Source organism: Neopelma chrysocephalum, unplaced genomic scaffold (genome assembly GCF_003984885.1).
Source record: "Neopelma chrysocephalum unplaced genomic scaffold, ASM398488v2 Primary Assembly neopelma1_60, whole genome shotgun sequence".
NCBI lineage: Eukaryota > Metazoa > Chordata > Aves > Passeriformes > Pipridae > Neopelma > Neopelma chrysocephalum.
In genome coordinates this window covers 15,582,571-15,602,744 of record NW_020897715.1, presented here as the reverse complement: position 1 = coordinate 15,602,744, position 20,174 = coordinate 15,582,571, and the positions used below count along the sequence as shown (strand labels likewise).

General features: G+C 41.0%; 2 protein-coding genes across 12 annotated transcripts in view; one reads left to right on the top strand and one right to left on the bottom strand.

Moving 5' to 3' along the window:
• Positions 1-11,662, top strand: part of POLQ (DNA polymerase theta) — a 53,749-nt gene extending 42,087 nt beyond the window's left edge. For all 3 annotated transcript variants that reach the window (XM_027681256.1, XM_027681257.1, XM_027681260.1), the window contains 7 exons: positions 532-650; positions 1,205-1,389; positions 2,486-2,597; positions 4,793-4,917; positions 6,408-6,561; positions 8,309-8,424; positions 11,184-11,662. In XM_027681256.1, coding sequence (XP_027537057.1) covers positions 532-650; positions 1,205-1,389; positions 2,486-2,597; positions 4,793-4,917; positions 6,408-6,561; positions 8,309-8,424; positions 11,184-11,297 — 925 coding nt within the window. In that variant the 3' untranslated portion in view covers positions 11,298-11,662. The remainder of the gene's footprint in view (positions 1-531; positions 651-1,204; positions 1,390-2,485; positions 2,598-4,792; positions 4,918-6,407; positions 6,562-8,308; positions 8,425-11,183) is intronic.
• Positions 11,663-15,225: 3,563 nt separating this feature from the next.
• STXBP5L (syntaxin binding protein 5 like) overlaps positions 15,226-20,174 on the bottom strand; it is a 195,825-nt gene continuing 190,876 nt past the window's right edge. For all 9 annotated transcript variants that reach the window (XM_027681261.1, XM_027681262.1, XM_027681265.1 and 6 more), the window contains one exon: positions 15,226-19,928. In XM_027681261.1, the coding sequence (XP_027537062.1) occupies positions 19,887-19,928 (42 nt within the window). In that variant the 3' untranslated portion in view covers positions 15,226-19,886. The remainder of the gene's footprint in view (positions 19,929-20,174) is intronic.

Here is a 20,174-nt window from a genome sequence, read left to right as displayed (position 1 = left end):
CTTTAGGGAGGAAATGTGCAGTGTTTTTTTGAACATGTCTTCTGCAACTTCTGCTCTGTTTTTACAGGCTTACTTGTGTGTGCAGTAGTGAAAGTGACATTATGGGGGAAATTATTTTGTCTCTACTAGGTATGGGCTAGTGTTTGCATTCTGTGTAGGAAAAAGATTTTGAAAGATGACTTTGCCCTCAAGGTGGGGTGTTGACTTTTTAGGATTCCCGTAGGATTCCTTTGCTCTCTTTCTGGAATACGCTTATCACAGATCTGGGGCCATTCATCTTCCCTCTTTTAGAGTGAAATTATCCAATTTCTGAACTGAATCCTGAATGTACTAGGAAGATCTATCCCTAAATCTTTTCAGAGTCAGTAAATCCCTTCAGGTGTTTATCTGGTCTTTGTCCATGGTCAAATTTAGGTATGGATTGTCCAGAAGAATGGTATAGAGGCTACTGCCTCACTCATTTTCCCTGATTCTTTGTGTCTCTTAGTGGTTTAGAAATTGGTGAAGAGCAACCATTCTTTGTCTCCACAGATGTAGAAAACGTTCCAGTATTTTGCCTAATGGGCTAAAGTTCCAGACTGCAGACAGATTCGAAGAAAGAGGAATACCATTTTCTGTTAGCATGAGGCATGCTTTTGTTCCCTTCCCAGGTAATGCCTAGATCCTGCTCTGTAATGTTAAGTATATAGTTAACAAAAAATCCTAGATGTAATGAAGAGTTAAGAATTGGTAACAGTACATATCTGTCTGAGTAGCCTACTTGGAAAAGCATGCCTTCAAAATTATTCACAAGATTGTAGAAGAGAGAGTTTCAGTTGGGGAAAGTATTCAAATGTTAGAATTCACATTCACACTTTCATTTCCTCTTTAAAGAGTTAGCTTAGGCAGCTCTTAATACACAAATTGCACTCTACCTAGTATTCTTCCTGTCCAAATGTCAGTTCTTACATTGCCTGCGCTGGCTCAGACACCTGGACAGATACTTGTGTATGTGGTTTTAATGGATTCTAGATGTAGGGACTAGACGTAAAGCAGGCGGGCCTGAGCATTGGGGAAAAAGGCAACAATTTGTCTGATAGAAATTGCTGTGTGAAACTTTCAGAGCAGAAAATGAAGGACAAGTTTAGTCCTTCTTGCTGGAAAGTTGAATGGAACGTTGGAGTAATTTATGAAAAAATGATTTCCGATAACTTCTTGACTTCAGGTGGCTTAATCTTGGCTGCCGATTACTCTCAGCTTGAACTGAGGATCCTTGCTCATTTGTCTTGTGACTGTCGACTCATTCAAGCCTTGAACAGTGGTACTGATGTCTTTAAGAAAATTGCGGCGGAATGGAAAATGATTGATCCTGAAGCTGTTGGAGATAGGACCAGGCAACAAGCTAAACAGGTAATTTTAGGGAATAAAATTCAGTAGCAGCTTTCTGGGCAGGAAGACTCAGTGTTCAACACATTGTGGAGTCACAATAGTATGTTTTTTTGTTTGAGTTCTGCTGTGATTGTTCAGTAGTTGCTTTGTATGTTCTCCCACTCCCAGTGCATTTCAACTGGAGATGTCAGGGTTTTGGGGGATGAGGGTGGAGAAAAGCAGCTGCATTCATGCTTAATTAGGCGCTGCTATTTTTGGTCTGTGTTTTGGCCCAGCCACCTGTGAGAGTCTGTTCTTTTCCTGCCAAGTTATGTGAAAACAAGCACTGATAAACGAGAACTTTATCCTTGAAGGGAGCATCTTGTATTAATTGGGGCATCTGAAATTAATTGGGGCCTCACTATTGGCTGACAGCCCTCCAAGGACACTTGAAGAAGAAAGTGAAGAGGAGGAGGATGAAGTAAGCCCCCAGACTCATTTAGAAAAGACCCCCCAAGGTGTAGCACGCAGGCACGGGGAAATTCCAATGTACACACGCATGCGCAGAAGGGACACCACTTACATAACGGGGGAAGGGACTGAAGACCTCTAGCTGGGTGGTGCTGGCCACACCTGCCCAGGTAGATGTCACAGGTTAATTGTATAAAAAACAGATAGCTCATACTGGGAGCAAATTCAGGCTTCACATGGAGGACAACATTGCCTTGGCGGGGACACCTGCCATTTTGTGAGGCTGCTGATGCTCCGAGGATGCAGCTTCTGCTATGGGAAATTCTAAGCATTCTGGGGTTGGTAAGACAACCTCGTAAGTAACCCCTGAGCAAGTGGGGGCTTGGCTTACGGGCTTGTTTCCCTTCTCTTTCTTGTTTCTTGTTTTGTTGGCTACTTCTTTGTAATAAATATTGTTTTGTTGAGCTTTCAACGGTGTACTGGTTTCGGTTTCGGCAATGTCCCTGCTACAGCAGCATGAATGGCTTGGACTCAAAGGTGGTCTCTTCTTGAATACTTGCCCTTGTTTCCATACACTTGTCTTCCAGTGAATCACATTTTGTTTTTGCTCTGCTTTCTCTGCATGGCTCACCGTATGGTTGCGGCTCTTCACACTGTCCTCTGGCAGATTTGCTATGGAATCATCTATGGCATAGGAGCAAAATCCTTAGGCGAGCAGATGGGGATTGATGAAAATGAAGCTGCCAATTACATTGAATCCTTCAAATCAAGATACACAGGTTTGGATATGGCAGTTTGGGAGCTGGGTGGTGGTGGTAGTTGTTGTTTTTAATTCCTTCTCTCTATGTCTCTTCAAATCCTAAATTTGTCTCAACCTACTAATCCTATGTCTTGAAAAAGCTTTTAATTTTGAAAATGTCCAGTGCGTGAACACAACAGTTTGATACTCCATAATGTTTTACTCTACTCTCTGGTTTTATTTTGTTGTTTACTTATTACATTAATTATTTTGTTGTTATTTTGATTAGCGAATAAGTCCTGAAGAGTAATTTTAAAGCTTAACTTTCTGAATAAGAAGCATGCTTTTCCTTATTAAAACACACACCTTCAAATGATTTGCAATGCAACTTTAGACCATGCTTCTTGTAATTTTTAAATATAACCATTTCTTTCTTCTGCTCTTGCCTTCTGCTTTCATAGAGTTGTAAACTGTTTTGCATATAACCCTTAAATTTTTATCCAGCTGCTCAGAGGAGCTCTCCCGTGTTTTGTAAAAAGACATTGTTGCATTTCTAAGAAGCACGTTAATTTTTAGGAAAGCTATAGGGAGAATAGAGCTGCAATCAGAAAACAAATGGAGGGCAAATGGGACAAGAGGCAGCCAGCTCTAATCACAGAACTTGGAAATGAGCTGGAAAATTATGTTCTGAAGATTTAGGGTTTGTTTCTTTAGGAGACAGATGCTGAGAAATGGTTTTAAGAGTCTGTTTAGTCTCCATTGATTTCTGGATAGCCTCTCCTTTCTAACCATTAGAAATGACTTTCTGCTTCCTCTCTCTCAGTACATGTGCATACACACAAACTCCGCAGTGTACCTTATATTGTAACTTCACTTCTCATGGATTTTCACTTGATATGTATTGCCAGGCTAACCTGCTAATTTACAAACCTAATGAATTGACTAATGCTGTCAGTCTTGATTTTTAATAGCTCCTTTTACATTTTATACTTTGTAAACTTCCAAAGAACCTGTATGAAGTTAACTTTTCCCACTTTAGTACAGTTATTACCTGAACTTCTAGTGAAAGGGACTCTTTCCTGTCTCACCTTTCTTTGACCTTAGTTTCTTTTTAACACTCGATGGATTCACTCCTTTCCTTGCAAAGTGCAAGTGAGTGAGTTTCTTTCATCCTGGAATCTGAAGTGACACAGCCTGAAGTCAGGCAGCCTGAGGCATCAAGGTCTCTGACTTCTGCTTTCAATTTACTCCCTTCCTACTACTTGTCTTTCCAGTGCTGGTCTAGGTTCTGACCTCTCCATTATCAATAATACATATATGACTGTGCTGGTTTAAAGGTAAACCAGCAGGGGAAATGAATTCAACTCAAAGGAGAGATTATAAGTCAGAATAACAATTTAATAAAATAATACAGTAAATACGATTATACAGACAAACAGTTGGTTTTAATCCACAAAACCCAAATGTATAACTCAGCACCCTGGGGCATGAACAGAGTGGTGTTCGTTGGGCCCCCCGAGTCCAAAGTAAAAGGAGATGGAAAAAAAACCTGTTGGTGAGAGTGCTGTTGCAGTCTGATCAAGAGTGGTGATTGCAGTCTGGTCGAGAGTGGTGGTCTGCAGTCTTCCTCTGGATCCCATGAGAGGTTAAAAAAGTCCCAAGACTCCAAGATTATATATCCTCCAGTTCAGGCAGGAATGCCCAGTCCCTCCCTCAGGGCGGGGAGTTCCACAGTGGGTGTGAGGACAGGAGCATCCTCCTGTCTCGCAGGCCTCTTAACACCTAGTTTATAGCCTGAGGAGTCAGGCTGCTCTGGGCAGAGGGTGTAAATGGTCTATTGATAACAGTTTCTGGGAAATGGCATGGAAGGCTATAGAATATACAGTTTTGGGTTACACCCATATAGTGATGAACTGGTCCCAGCTGTTCTAACTAGGACAATGACCCTCTATGCCTGGGCACTGTGCGGAATGGACTTCCTACCTCCTTGTGTGCAGCTAGATATCCTGACACTATGCACTCCCTTCCACCTCAAAAGTCTGAGCAGGTTTTGCAGCAGAGCTGCAAATAGGCTGAATGAGTGATCCTATGCTTTTGTCCACTGATGGGCTCTTGAAAATTTAAAGAATTACCTCTGTGCTGCTTGGGTGTCCCAGGCAGCTTTGAATGATCCCAGTGAGAAGCCAATATGGAACATCAGCTGTATTACAGAAAACTTTCTCTTTCCCTGCACAGGGGTTCAGAAGTTCTTAAGGGAGACAGTGCGGAGCTGCCGAAGAGATGGGTTTGTGCAGACCATCCTGGGAAGACGGCGATACCTGCCAGCTATCAAAGATCCAAATCCCTACAGTAAAGCTCATGTATGTTGAGTGCAGTGCCTTTTTTTTTAATTTTATTTTTAAAGTATTAGGTTTCTTTGCATAGCCATATCTGCAGTTTTACAAGATTTGTGAGCCATCTTGGTCATGACCTTCCACTTCTCACTTAGTTCATTGTTCCTTCAGTTGTTCTCTGAATAACAGAGCTTTTGTCATGGTCTGTTTGACGTAAGTCTTCTGTGACTGGGTGTGCAGCTGTCATCACTGTGCTAACCTCACTTCAGAACTCCCACGTTGGAAATGGAAGTGAGTAATTTATTGAAATCAGTGGACATGATTTTAAAAAGCCTTCACACAGTGATAGGCTTTAACTCTTCAAGCTGAGTTGCTCCCACTCAGCAGTCTTTGTATGTTACATGCTGTCAGCTCTAGAACAAGAAAGGGCATTTAAGTCCTATATTTTTTGTGTATTTGTTCCTTTTCTTACTCTCCCTCAAAGGAAAATTGCTCTAACTTGTTAGGCAAATATTTACTTAGTATATGCCTTTGCCCTGGCATGATTTTTTTTCAAGGTCATTTTGGATACATCTGTCATAGGCTCCACTTCAGTAAGAGTGAGTTGACTCCCTGGAGAGATGTTGGCGCTTTTTTGTGGGGAAGAAAGATTATATTCTAAGTAGGAAGTTGGATCAGGTTATGTGGAATTAAAGACTAGAGTAGAAGAGGGAGGAAGTGGGGGAGTTGGTACTCCAAATAGTTGACAGGGAAACAAGAAGACTGTCAAAAACCTTTTGAAACTATTTGACTACTTGATCTGAAGAATACTTCAGCAGGAAGCTTTGTAGATGCACCTTCTGTTCAACTTTGATTTATTCTTTAAAATCATATTAAAGAGCAATTAATGAATTATCTACACTTTCATTTCAGCATCTTCATAACTTTTTGAACATGTTTCAGTTCTAACCAAAGAGAGAAGAACCTTTGAATACAGTTTTCTTGTCTGAGGAAGGGATTAGTAGAGAAGTTGTTTGTGTCAGTAAAAATGGTGGTCTGGTGTGTTTTTTCACAGCTGTAATGCTCCGGCAGTCAGAGTTCAATGTAGAGACTAGATTGTTAGTCCATGAAGTCCAGCTTCTTGCCTTTGGTTATCTATTCCTGATGGTTTGGAAGATAGGCAGAAGTGTCATGGTGCTTGCATTAACTGTGAGATTTTTCTACTCCTCGTGAAACTGTTACCATGTGTATAAGCTTCTCCTTCTTGTGGCTTGTGACTTTTGCAGGTTATTACCCTTGATATTCATTAATTTTAAATTTGTGGAAATCCTTTTCTCAGTCCCCTGAAGAGATTTTGTGTCTGAAGCTAGTCTATAATGTGTCTTTCTTTCAGGCAGATAGAACAAACTCTTTATCTGGAAGTTTTATTATGCCTGTGTTTGGCCATATATTTATTATTTTTAATTAAGTACACATGACATGCTGTATTTGATTGATTTTTTTTGGAGTGAGTTTTGAGAACAACTATCTTTGTTCAGGCAGAGCGACAGGCTGTGAATACAACTGTTCAGGGATCTGCTGCAGATATTGTCAAAACAGCCACTGTGAACATTCAGAGACGCCTGGAAGCTTTCTCCTCTGTGATCAAGTCCCATGGACATCTGGAGAACTCCTTCCAGAAAGATAAAACTGGTATGCTTGCTTCTCCTTTGCACACTAGAGCAAAATTTTCAGTGTTACTAATGTTAAAAAAAAAAAAAGTCTGAAGAAAAGTTAGTACCTTTGGACCTAGGGGTGGGAGATGCTTTATTTCCTGACAGTGGTAAATCTGTGTTCAGTAGAAAAAGAAGTCATGAGGAAGGAGGGAGAATGTCTGCTCAACACACAAACTAAAACAAATGCTGTGATCAGAACACTAAAATTACCTCAGAGCAGATTTTGGAAAGGTTGGCAGTGAGAGTTCATGTGTGATGTGGTCTGTGATGCCACCACAGAATTGTTCAAAAGTAGGAAGGTGAAACTGAGCAGATACTCTGGCTTCAGAGGCAGGGAAAAGATTGATTGGAACAACTTCTAGTTCCAAAAATACATTTTTTGGTTAGAATTAAGACTGGAATTTGTTGGCTGGAATTTGATATACAGAGGCTCCGCAGGAGTATTATATGAAGCACTTATCAGCATAAATTTTTTCTGGCTGCAGATAGCAAAGCTGTGCTGCGGTGCTCATTCCCAGGGGAGTGCCACGAAGAACTTTTTTTTTTAGTGTAATGTAGACAGTGTTTTTTTCACTAGTCATATATTTTTAGAAAGACAGCTTAAGAGATGGAGTGCTATATTTCTTTGATAGTTCTTATGCTTCAATTGAAACATGAAGTTGTCTTAATATGAAGAGTCTGATTTATAAACTAAATAATTAATTGCCAAACCTCTAAAAATACATCAGGGAGTTTTATTTTGGAGAGACAAGATTCAGAGGTCAACTATGATTAGGAGGCCTATGCTTGGCAGAACTCCACAAGCCTCCAGGAGCTGCAGCTACTGAACTTTGGCCAATGTAATTGTAGGAAGGCAAGTAGATGCCTTTGTAACACTTTTTCCCGACACTGATACTAAGTGTTTGAAGAACTGGAAGAAATTCTATTTCAGCAAGTTAGAAATTCCTGGGTCATCAGAGGAACATCCTGCATCGTGTGGCTTCTTCAACATTGCTGCTTCAGTGTGAGGCTTGTGTTAGGAACCGATGCTTTGAAACCCTCTCTGTGAACTGCAGTCCTCCTGTTAGCTAACCTGAGAAATAAATAACATTTGAGTCTGTGTGTGTGAGGTTGTATTTGTTTATTTCAAAAAATCAACAGTTTTTACCATGGAAGGGTTTGTTTTATGTTTTGTCAGGGGAGGCCTATCAGGATCCTGATTTTTTCAGTTGCTTACTTGTTTATTCAATAACTCCTCTTTTTTTCCCCTCCTCTGTTTTACTCAGTAGCTACAGTTTCAGAAACTGCATTTGGGAGGAGGCTTACTGCTTTTTTAGACTAGCCACTAAAATGTTTCTGGAAGAAAAGCAGTATCCTAATTCATTGCCAGAGAGAATGTTGTAAACCAGCTTCTGATTAAACTTGACATGATTTTGTTTGAACTTTACTTTTAAAACAGATGGTTCAGGAGACACAACTGTCTCTTGGTTTTGTTCTGATTCATATCTTTATAATGTAAGGCTGAAATGTTTATGTCTCAAATACTTTTCATTAACATTTTTCCCTCAACTGTAAAACTATTGATAGAATAGTAATGTTTTGTGGTTTTATCTGTAGGCATGGGCTTTTCAAGTTTTAAGTTCCTCATGTTCTTTTTTCAGCATTAGGGATGCGCAAAGGTTTTTGATACAAGAAACATGCTTTTGCATCATCGTATCTAACAAACTCTGCTCTTCACATGGTAGGAAGGCTGTCGAGAAAGAGAAATGCGGGGATGTTACGCCCTGTCAGCGGAGGTTTCTTTATTCTGCAACTGCACGATGAGCTCCTCTATGAAGTTGCAGAGGATGATGTCATCCAGGTACAGCTGTGCACTCGCTGTTTCAGCTCTCTACTGCATGACAGTATTTCAAACAAGCTTTCCTTCTAGGAGCTTATGTTCTCTTCCCTGGATCCCCTCTCTTGGGTGCTGAAAGGTCTGTGGGAACCAAGTTGAATTAGGTGAAAAAATATACTTCCATGCTTGATACTGTCATTTTCAGATTCAAGCCATCCCCATAACTGAAGTTCATTTTCAACTGTGCTTTGCTGCTTATAACAGCAGATCATTCAACTTCTCTGCAAGGCTTGATGAGTGAAGTAGCTTAGTACTTTTGACAGGTGTAGGAGAAAGTGTTTCCTCATCTGGAGGTATTTTTGCCTTCCTGTTTACACTCTGGTGCCTAACTCAGAACATGTATTGCTACAGCTGTGGTTTGTACCTGTGTAGGGAATGGAGGATTCTGTTTTTTTAGTGCTTGTTTCCTCATTCCCTACCTGTCTTCCTGGTAGGAGCAGTATGGTGCTTGTTGGCAGCACGGTAGGAACAAGAAATGTGCTGTGTGGACTTAAGGTGCCTTTCACGTGCATATTTGCCTGTGTATGTGCTCTTACTCCTTGAAGGCACTCCTGTGCCTGGGCACGGAGGTTTTTTGTGTCTGTGTGACAGCTTTCAGTGGCAAGTGTTCTAGCCATGTGCTGGCAGCTCAGTGTTTTCCCAAGTCCTGAGCACAAACACAGGAAGGCTATCTGGCCATGCTTTCATATCTTGGGAATATGTTTCTTCCACTTCTGCGCATGCACATCTTTAATGACAAAAGGTCATTTCCTGATGGCAAGTAGTAACTCCTAGTCTGAGAAAGCTTTCAATGTATATATAATATTTTTATATATATATATAAACAAAAGGTTTAATATTTTTCTCTTGAATATCATCTTGAGCTTTTGCTCATTTTGACAGCTTTGTTCAGACATCTGCTGCTTCAATCTAGGCAGGCTGTTTTAGAGATGAAAAGGCTCCTAATATTTTTCCTGTATAAAACTGAGATTCCCTGAGTATAGGCTTTTACATCTTTAGATACTGACTTCAGGTTATGATGGTGTCCCCAGGAGAACTGGAGCCAGGTGAATGGATTTACTTATTATTTGTTGTATTATATTTTTTTCATTAACAGCCTCAACTTCAAGGTCAATTATTACCACCCTTTCTAACTTCTTTTGCGTATATTTCTATCCATAAATTTTCTGAGCAATCACTTGAAACAGCAGGTTTTCATGTCTCCCTTGCAGCACAGCTACTGTCCCTGGCTCTAGGTGCAGCAGCCCTCATCTGATGCTCTTTGCTGGTGCTGTGTGCTGGACCTGTGACCGTTCTCAGAGAATCCCCTTCTGTATGGTTCATGGGTTTTTTTGACATACTAAGGCCCAACCTGATCAAGGCTGGAGTAGTTTGAATACAGTGGAAAATTGATCTGTGCGTCATGCAAGCAAGGTTTTCTGTGATCCAGAATTTCATTTGCTTGCTTTTTCACAGTAGTGTGCCTTGATTAAACCCTGCTCAGTTTTTAATCTCTGATAACCCCATTTTTTTCCTGCCCAGGCAGTTATTTTTCATCCTATTTTTGAACAGTAGATTATTTCTGTCCTAATTCTCTACCCTGCTTCTTTCTACTCTGTACTCATCTGTGCCGAATTACATCCTATTTCAAAGCATTTTTCTAGGTTATCAAGATCATTTTGAAATGTTGGTATGTAAGGGCGGAGAGATTTAGAAGATAAATGTCCCCCTAGTTCTTAGTACTGTTGTAAACTCTTGTGCTCTGATCTCAAATCCTCTCCTCCATTTCCCAGCAAAAAACTATGGAGAAATTTCTACAGTGGGTACCTGTGAGGAAATTATGAAAACATGTTGAAGGGTCAGAAAGCTTGAATAGTTCCTCTACAGACACAGTGGCTTCTAGCTGAGCTGAGGAATCACCATAAATTCAAAGCCGCTTTTCACTCTGCTGTGGAAAGGTTCACGGATGGATGTGGATTGAAAGATTTGTTCAAATAAGCAATCCAGGACAAGCTGGATTCTGCGTGGGTCTTGGGGTAGGAAAGAGAGTCCCTTTATCCAGGGCAGGTTTTTACAGTCAGGAAAAAAATCCAGTCTCTTATAATTCAAATAGTTGCAGAAAGAACTGTTTGGTTCCCTGGCTGTGTACTGAAATGAATTTTTTCTTAGGAATACTTTTGGAGGGCAGAGAACAGTTACCTCACTTGTTTACTAGAGGGCAGGAGTTAACAAAACAGAGAGGGGGGCCTCGGGCAGTATTTCCAGCACCTGCATTGAATGTGATCTGCTTTCTCAGAGATTTATAGTTTGTGTTTCACAGAGGGCTTCTTTTGCCAGCATAGCACGGAGGAGCCACCATTCTTTGCTTCTGGTGTATTTGTTTTGTGTGTTGCTTTCAGTGTGTTTAAGTTTTCAGAACAGACTCTATGAAATAGTTATGCAGGTGGATGAAGGAGGAGACTGCTGGACGCTCAGGTGTTTTATAGAAAGTTAATCTTGCCTCTTTTCTAAGCAGTCTTAAACAGTGCAGAACCAGTCACAACTATGTGCTGCATACAATCTTACTGGCTTTATACAGTTTCTCCATTCATAAACCCTAGTCAAGATTAAAATGTTCAGTTGCATTCCCATAGGTGGTAAGTCAGTGCAGGAGAGGATTCCAGGTGTCTGTCCACCACAGTTATTGACAGAAAACCAGAGCACTGAAGTTATGTGTGTGTCTGATGGTTGATGTTTCCTTGTAGGTCGCTCAGATTGTGAAGCACGAGATGGAAAATGCCATCAAACTCTCGGTAAAGCTGAATGTTAAAGTGAGAATTGGACCTAGCTGGGGAGACCTGCAGGACCTGGAGCTCTGACATGCAATGCAGCTTTCTCACGTGTGGTGAGGCAGAAGGCACTGAGGACTGGGCAGGGCGAGGGCCTCCGATCACCTGCTGGCAGTGTGATCCTCCTGTGTCGTGTTTCTACAGGCATCGAAGCAAACTGCCTTCTAAAATGTGTGGTGGAAGCTAGTATGAATTCACCAAGCCAAACCCTTCAGAGCTCAGACAGAGCAGTGAAGCACGTTTACAGAACTGTGAAATTACTAATTGCAAAAAGAACAGTATTAAAATGAATTCTGTTATATTATACTTGATATTGTACAAAACTCCAAAGCCTAATGAATTTATTACATATGAAATGAGCTGGATTACTTTATTAAAACAATGCACAAAGATAATTTGGCAGTTCTTGTGTGTAACTGTTTAGAACAAAAAAAGTCACTGTGATTGCACTTGATGTAGAATTTTACAGGCCTCTGCCAGGGTTATCTTGTACTGGATTCTGCTGATGGTACTCAGGTGCTCAAGTGGCTTTACAGCTGGCTGGATTTCTGAGCAGCTGTGCAGCATTCATAACGAGTAGAACTGGTGTTGGTTGGATTCTGACTTTTAAGAAAGCATTTTGGTGACTGACTGCTGTAATCAATCCTACTGCTACCTTGCAAACTGGCCTCAAGAGGGATGTTGTTTGGAGTCTCTTCGAGTTAATACAAAATCACCAGCAAAAACTTTTTAAAGAATCAAACTCAATGTATTGGTTAAAAACTTAATGGCAATTCATATTTTTTGTGAAGAAAAAAACCTATCTTAGTCTACCCAGATGATGTGGCAGCATTGCTGATGTTTGAGGTATGCGTGTTGGAGAGCTTAGGAATTGCTGCACAGTGGTGGGTGACCTGTGGCTCTTCATTCAGAGATCAGTCTGCTAGGGAAGCCTCACACCCTGTGTGTCGGTAGCCCCACTAAAAACTGCTCAGATTTCCCCCATGGTTTGCCTCAGTCTTTGACTCTGACCCAATGATGGGGCAGGAAGTTTTTCTGGGAATTTAGGCTTGTCAAGCTGAGCTGGTCTTGAGTCTGACTCAGGTCAGCTGCTGGGATCAGATGCTTCAAAAGAAGGAGCTTGCAGGGAATTAATCTGCAACTATTTGGCATTACTTTCCCCACTACTACCTTCTGGTCTGGCTATATCTCACATCACATATTTTTGCTTCCCTTCCAGACAGCTGTTTAGTTAACTTCATACAATGCCTGACCTTGGATTCTGTAATTTTCATCATGTAGCCCTTGTATGCTACAAGAAAGGGAGGACAAGTGCCTCCTGTCATCTTCCTTATGCCTCTAATTATTATATCATGTCTTATTTCTGCAGTTCCTCCCTAATATAATCAATCTCCATCTTTCATTCTTGCCTCCTGTGAGAAATTTTCAAGCCCCTAATTATTCTTTCATTTCTGAACTTACGCTGGATCCTTTTTGAGCACTGTACTTTTGAAGTTGCCTTTACAGCCTGATCTGAGAGGATGCACACTTGGCTTTCAACAGGGTTTGAGCTTGTTAACTTCAAATGCGGCACTTTTGGCATGGCCATTATCCTGACATCAGAAGTACCTGGCACCGAGGTTTGAAGAACGCAGTGAGTTTTCAAAGATGTTAATGGGTCCTATGTACAAAAGGCTGCATCCCAGACTCTGATCCACCACCTCCCTGTTGTGCAGCAAAATGGACACGTGGTATTGAGTCAGAGCCCCGGGTGAGGATGCCTTGACTGCCCTTCTCAGCACCAACTTGGCCCTCTTTCCCATTCTGTATTTCACTTTACATTGAGATTTTTTGTTTTCTTCCTGCCTGCTCTGTGCCGTGGTTTTCTACAACATCTGTCACCTGGTGGCTGAGCTCTTTATCCACAACATTCAATTGATGTAGTTTTTTTTCTTACCTTATTAAAGCTTTTGTTAGTAACAGATCTCAGCCTCGGCACCCTGGTGCCTGACCATTTGTGTTCTCTGCCTGTGAAGATGCTGGGTTGGACTCATTATCAATTCACATGGACTAATGATTTCCTGTCCCTGGGTATCATGCGGTGACACACCTGTTCTGTATTTCAGGCCTCACTGGGGCTGCTGTAATTTGGGTTGCTTGTTCTTTGGCACATTACAATATTTTCCAACCACATATTGTCTTCAGAATTTCCAAAGGATGGATGTGTATTTCCCAACAAGCTCTCTAGACAGGGGTAATGCTAATCAATAAGGGGATTGACACAGATCCAAACTATTTTGCCTGACAAACTCAATGAGTTCATTTTAATTAAGCAGTAATTTGGAGCAAATAAGAAGATAAAAGGTAGCCACTGTTCTGTGAGCAAGGCGACTGCGGTGTTTGAGTCATGTTATTAGGACTGGCTTTGAGCTGTTGCCTGATTGCTGCTGTTTAAATTCCTTAATTCTGATTAGACTTTAACTCTTAGTGAGACTGAGCAGAGGAAGCAGAAGAGGGCTCAGGTCAGGTAAGCAGAAACACTGCCCAGAGCTGTGCAGAAAAGATATTTTCTGAAGATGGTAGAAGGAGCCTGGCTGCTCACATTACTTACCTATTTTTGCCTGTGGGCCCCTCTTCACCCACCTCTGATGAGCTGAGGCCTGTGTTTAGTTGGCAATTGGGCTTTTTGTTAGTTCAGGACCTGATAACCAGAGTGCAGGTTATTCTCTGTCTCCTTGTAGTCAGAATGGGATACATCTGATGGTATTTGCTCTCTGTTCCTCAGCCAGTTTGTGTGTGTCCCTTCACAGTCCACTCCAGTCTCCTGTTATTTGGTGCAGCTCGAGACAAGGACAGATGAACATTGCAGAAGGGGTAAGAGTTCTGTTTTGCAGCTCTGTCGCTTGGTGTACACAGAATTGCTACAGCAGCCTAATCCTGCCTTGTGCCCTGTGCTGCCCTTGTGTGGCTCCTGCAGGTGGGTGTCTGTCTGCCAAAAAAAACTGTGTTGGGATCCAGTCCTGACCAGTAGCTGTGGTCATCAGGAACGCCTTGTCTTCACATCATGTGAACCTGTGTGACCCAGCTCCTCGCAGGGAGAGCCTGTGCCCTTGGGCAGCCCTGTTCTGTTTGGTTCATATTTGCTTTCTTGTCAAATGACTCAAATTTTGATTCAGCTGCCTACTGGTATGGAGCAGAACTTGCCCAGCCTTGGTAGCAGGAACTCATGCCTCTTGGTCCTTTTCCTCATATGCAGACCACAAGCTTGTTTTGCCTTGGTCTTTCTGCTGCAGCTTTCCTTCTCTCCCTGCCCACTAGAAGTGGTGAGAGGCAGGTGGCAACTAATGACACTTGTAATCTGGTCTGGTTTGGTCCTTTTGTCTTTTTCCCATGCTACTTGCATTTCATCTAGAAGAGAGTTGTAAAGTTTTTCCTGTAAATACATAGCTGAAAAGAGGGAGCTGGAAGCTCAGTACCTTTTGCTGACATTTTGAGCCTCTCATGGCTGAACAACTCAAACATGCTGTGGGGAAGTGCACTTTGATGAGCACAGTTCTGCCCTTCTGAGACCTCAGCTTGTAGGTGACTTTTTTTAGCCTGAAGGGAAAGTGATGTGAAGGGTGCCATTGGTTGGTTGGGAAGCCCAAGTACAAGGCTAGGAATATCCCTGGGGTCTGGTACTGCAGTTATGAGATCCATGTGAGCTCCCTGCAATAAACCATGGGATCAATAGCTGGCATATGGGTTTTGTCCTGGCAGGAGCTGCTGGAGGAAGGGAGGTGACCATCCCCACTGCAGCAACAACCACAACTGCATTTTTTTGTATTCCTGAATGATTGAGTAGTGTAAACTTCATCCAAAGCCTTTACACAAACCATGCACTTTTGTCTAGGAATAGAGGTTGAAAAAAAAAGAGATCTACACCAACTAGTATCAATTCTTTCCTTTATTTTCTTTCCCTCCTTTTTTTTTTTTTTTGGTTGTTACTGGGGATTCGAAACAGCCTCAGTTAAAGATGCCTTAGTTTTGTGACACTGATTTAGGATACCTGTGGAAACAGGACATGGTTAGCACAGGAGTGTGTGGTTCACCCCAGATTAGCCTTCATTCTGAGAGACAGGTAATGACTTGTTAACAAACCCCACACATATTAAGTCCACATTTCCTTGACACTGAATTTGAATATTTGTTGCTATTTAAAAAAGTACAATGTTTGATCTGTTGATTTAATCACAAAACAAAACACATGAATGGAAACACTCATTTACGTGACTATTGCTTATACACCTAAGATGAAGAGTTGACTACAAATGGCCACACGCTGTTCCTTAATGAGAGAGAGTGTGTTCTTACTAAGACCATACCAAGGCAAGAGAACCATTCAAGACTGAAATATGCTGTGCTTGAATTCACCTTTAGGGTATGGAAAAGGATGTACAGGGGCATGGCCCAAGGTATTTGAGGGGTGTAATTAACCAAAAACTGGGGGTTTGCCTGTGTTACAACACACATGGTTTATGAATGAAGGAGGCCTGAGATTGCATGCAGCTCTCAAGTTCCAAGTGGTTTCTTCACTTGTAAAGTCCTCTACTGAAAAAAAAAGTTTGTATGCCCATCTTTGTTACAGTGCACACACTGTGGTGTGAGAGGGATTCTGGAAAAGGAATATATACTCTTTTAGAGGGGTTTTATGTGATAATTGTATACAATATGTGTAGTAAATAGAATATTTCTGTCAAATATTTATGTACCAAGCTATGTTCTGGTACTGTAGGGAATGTCTAACTGATGTACGTAGTTGAACCATAGAACTGCAAAAAAACTTAAAAACTCCCCAGGTAATTATACAAAACAAAATTTCCATTGTCCTGTCTTTTAATTCAAGATTTGAAATTTAAGTTAAAGCTCTAGGAATTTTTTTTTAATGAATAAAATAGCTTGTACTTCACTGAAGACTTGCCAACTCTGCAAGCTTCTAAATAATCTAATTTAAAGCATTTTCTCTATCTATCTACAGCTCTAACGTAAGATTAAAAACATCTGGTCAAACCCAAAGGTGTGAGTGCTGTTGGAAGGTCTGTGTATCTGGTTTTGGATGTGATCGTGACAGAGCTCCTGGAAAGAAGAATGTGAGGGAACAAGGTATGCAAATGAACAAGCAGCATTTTAAATTGGACAAATATTTCCAGCCAATCTGGCCTGTTGTAGCTGAGGATTGTGATGTTGAAGATATGTCTAAGCTTAGGATTTTGCTTGAGGTGGTGCTGTCTTAGTGGGAAAGGTGAAAGCACAGAAAGATTTCAACATCCAGGGACAGCCAGTGCCCTCGATTTTCTTACAGCCAGTCACAGTCTTACAGTCTTTCTTACAGTCAGATGCTGTGCTCGTTGCTTGGAATGCTGCAGCTTTATGCCTTTCACTAACAGACTTTAGTAGCGTTCAGGTCAAGCCTTTCAAAAATCCCACACTCCCCCTCATTTCACAATAAATCAACCAGGCAAGAAGTTTTCCTCCCTCATTGAACTTTTTAAGTGATGGGTTTTTTTCCACATACATGGTAAATCTTGATAGAAAGCATTTAACAGTGTGCACTAACAAACTTATACAACATATACATTACATATATATATTATATATATAGAATGTTCTATATACAAACATATACAACTTTTTAGATCTCTACAGACTACAAGAAAATTGATAATTATAGTCACAAGTGGTGAACTTAACAGAAATAGCAATTGGTAACTAACTGTCTGGAAATATGTAAAATATATGAGTGGAAAGCTGTGACCTGATGGGGAGTACTAGAGAAAGGTTGCTTAAAAGTTTAGTAATAAAAATTGTAAGTTTGAGGGTTGCTAAATTCTCATTTCTCTGTTGCATAAAAATGCAAATGGAAATTTACTGGTAGGTTTTTTACCCTGGTGTTAAGCTAGAGACTGTTGGCAGCCAAAGTCAATCAGGCATTGTGTAAATGTTGAAGACACTTTTCTCTCTGGATGTGCTGCAGTGATTAGCAGTTAAAAGTTGCTCTTAAATTTTCATACAATTCTCAAACAAGCAAGTGGGCTCTAGCTCCAGCCTGACACCATTTCCACTGAAATCAAGGTATTGGGTGGCTTGGCAATATCAGCCTCCTACGTGATGTACAGCCATACTCTTAGGCAGACCTGGTGCCCTCCTTGTCATTACAGTGACCCGATGGCTGCCTGAGCACCACCTGTAGGGCTGCTTGGTGCACTGCTGACTGTGATACACCAGTTCATCATGGAAAGTAAGTTGGCTGCTGGAGGGTTTGAATGCTGCCCCAAATGATTTTGTTGTCCAGAGACTAGTGGTTTTGGATTATAGACCAGAGCACAGGCCATTGCATATATGTTTAAACAGAAGATCAAATTGCTATAATGTTGTTCTCATTTATTTCTTATTCTAGATACCTGGTTAGAGCAGTGTGTCCTTACAGACACAAGTGGTCAGTTCTGTGACCCAGCCACTGGAAGGAATTCCCCAGCCCAGTTCCTATTGGCATCAGAGTAGTGAGTTTGGCATTTACTTAAATACACACACAGAGACAAATCCTCTCGAGTCATGGACAACTTCAATTTCTTAGCTCTCAGCAGAAACCCAGGCATTGCTGAGGCTTTGACCTTTTTCTCAACAAGTTTCTACAGTTCTCACAACATAGAGTGGTTTCTCCTGTGCCAGAGGAACTCGTTGAGTCTCATTCCCAGTTGAGCTAGACCTGTCAGGGCCATCATTTTGATTTTGCCTACAGAGAAATGTAAAAGTCCTGTGAATCATGAAATTTCATTGTGCTACAATGTGAATGTGAAACTTAATGCCTCAAATCTCTTCCAACCCTTTAACTTGTGCAGTGGGCCGATAGTGAGGCCAGACTTCTGGATGGTACAATTTCTTGGGCTGCATTTTATTGTAGGTAAAGGAAGAATATGGCAAAGACATCTTTGAGAGGAATCATCTGAATGCTATGATGACACAAACACCAGTGAAGTTAAGGTCTGGTTAGGAGGGGATGGTGCCTGTCTGCATCAGTGTCCATCAGGATTCCTTGAAGGGATAGAGGATGTCACTCTTCTTGTATAGAAAAATTTTAACTGCTGTTTTTCCAGCTCTTCCTCACTTTCTTTTTCTATTTTGAAACTATGTCCAGGCACATGAAAAAAATCCTTTAGTGCCTTGTTCCCAAGCCAATCTTGGAAAAATTTCTAAATTAAGAGTTCCACTGTGGAACTGTGGAAGTGAGGCTCTTGTAGGCTAATGTGGAGCATTCTTATGGACTAGGAATCTATTTGCATGGACAGGCAATAGTCTACTTACTGTTGTCCTCTGTAGCTGCAGGCTGCAGAGTTTTTTGCAGAGTTCACTGTAGAACCACTTTGAAGCAGAAGCAAATTACTTTTAGCAGTGTGAGCAGAGAATCAATTGCCACTCACCTATGGTGTCATTTTATATATGTATGTTATATATGTATGTTCACAATGGTTTTCCACGCTCCTCCTCTGACCCATCTTTTAGTCTTGCTGCTCTGATCCCTCTCTCTCTCTCTCTCTCACAAGTTTTGAGGGGGTTACTGTGCAGGTCCCTTCACATAATTTCAGCTGAGCACTTGAGCAGCATCACTGCTCTGCAAGCTGCTAAGCAGCCTCCGTGAGCAGAATTTGACAGGACTGTGGTTTCCCATATTGCCTTTCTTAACTTGAAGAAGTGGTTTCCAAAACTGGTTTTCTATTCCTGCTACTGAGAAATAAGGCAACCAAGTGATACAGACTCCATGGGGATGAAAAGTGCCATGGCCCCCTTCAAGGACAACTGAGATGAATCTGGAGCACATTTTAAAAAGTACAGATAAGGATGATGTGTCATGAGCTCTGAATTGCAAATAAACCATCTATGCTCATGTTTCAATGATGTTTCAGATAGTGCCTGTTCAGCTACCTGTAAAATCTGTAAATTTTGGGCATAGGATTTCGAATCTATTTTTCTTAGGAGTTAAAGAGCACTGATTTCAAGCAAGGTTTTTCAAGGGAAATAAATAGCAGATAAGAAAATGCAGCTCAACTCATTTTTATGTGGAAAATGGTAGCAAACATGCTTGAAATGTACTGGCTTTTAATAATGTCACTTTTAAAAAATAAAGATTTTTGCTATTTAATTTTTTTTTCTCAGAATAGAAATGAATCCCATTTTCTTCGGTCACAACATGCTTTCTTTTTCTCTTTTTTTTTTTTTTAAGATGGCAATTAGTCATGCAAAGTTTTATAAGTGCATTAACATTTGAGTTTGTACAGAATAGTTTTAACCATACGCACCCCCCACAGTTCATACCTACAGCTTCTGAAAAACTACATGCCACAGTGATGGTTGAGTTCCTTTTGGAAAAAAATTGGCCACTGCATGAGCCAGCTGTTGGAATAAGACCCTCATGATTCCAGCTTCCATCTCACGGTCTGTAAAATTTCTCCTTGACGTCCGCTGTGATGAATCCAATAATAGTAACAGGAAAACATCTTCTAGGAGAAAAAAACTGTCTCTGGCCAGTGACTGGTAGATTTGGGAATTAGTGTTGCTTCCCTGAACAGTGTTCTTAATAAAGCCACAAGCAGCTTCTTTGAAAGTCTAAAACTGGTACCACTTTTTGTCCTTGTATTTCAGCATCACCTACAGAAATGGGAAAAAACCAAAAAAATGGCAATAAAACACTGCCCTACATATGAGGTACCACACATGACCTAGGCCCATTAGCTGTCACAAACTTCATAATTAAAAAAGGAAGAGCAATGCAGTACTTCACTAACAGTGTCATCAGGTCTTGAGTCCACTGAGATCTCATGTTTAATTTCATAGTTATTACATTAAAAAGTGTGTTACCTGCTATTGATATTTGTTAGATTTTCCCCAAGGAGC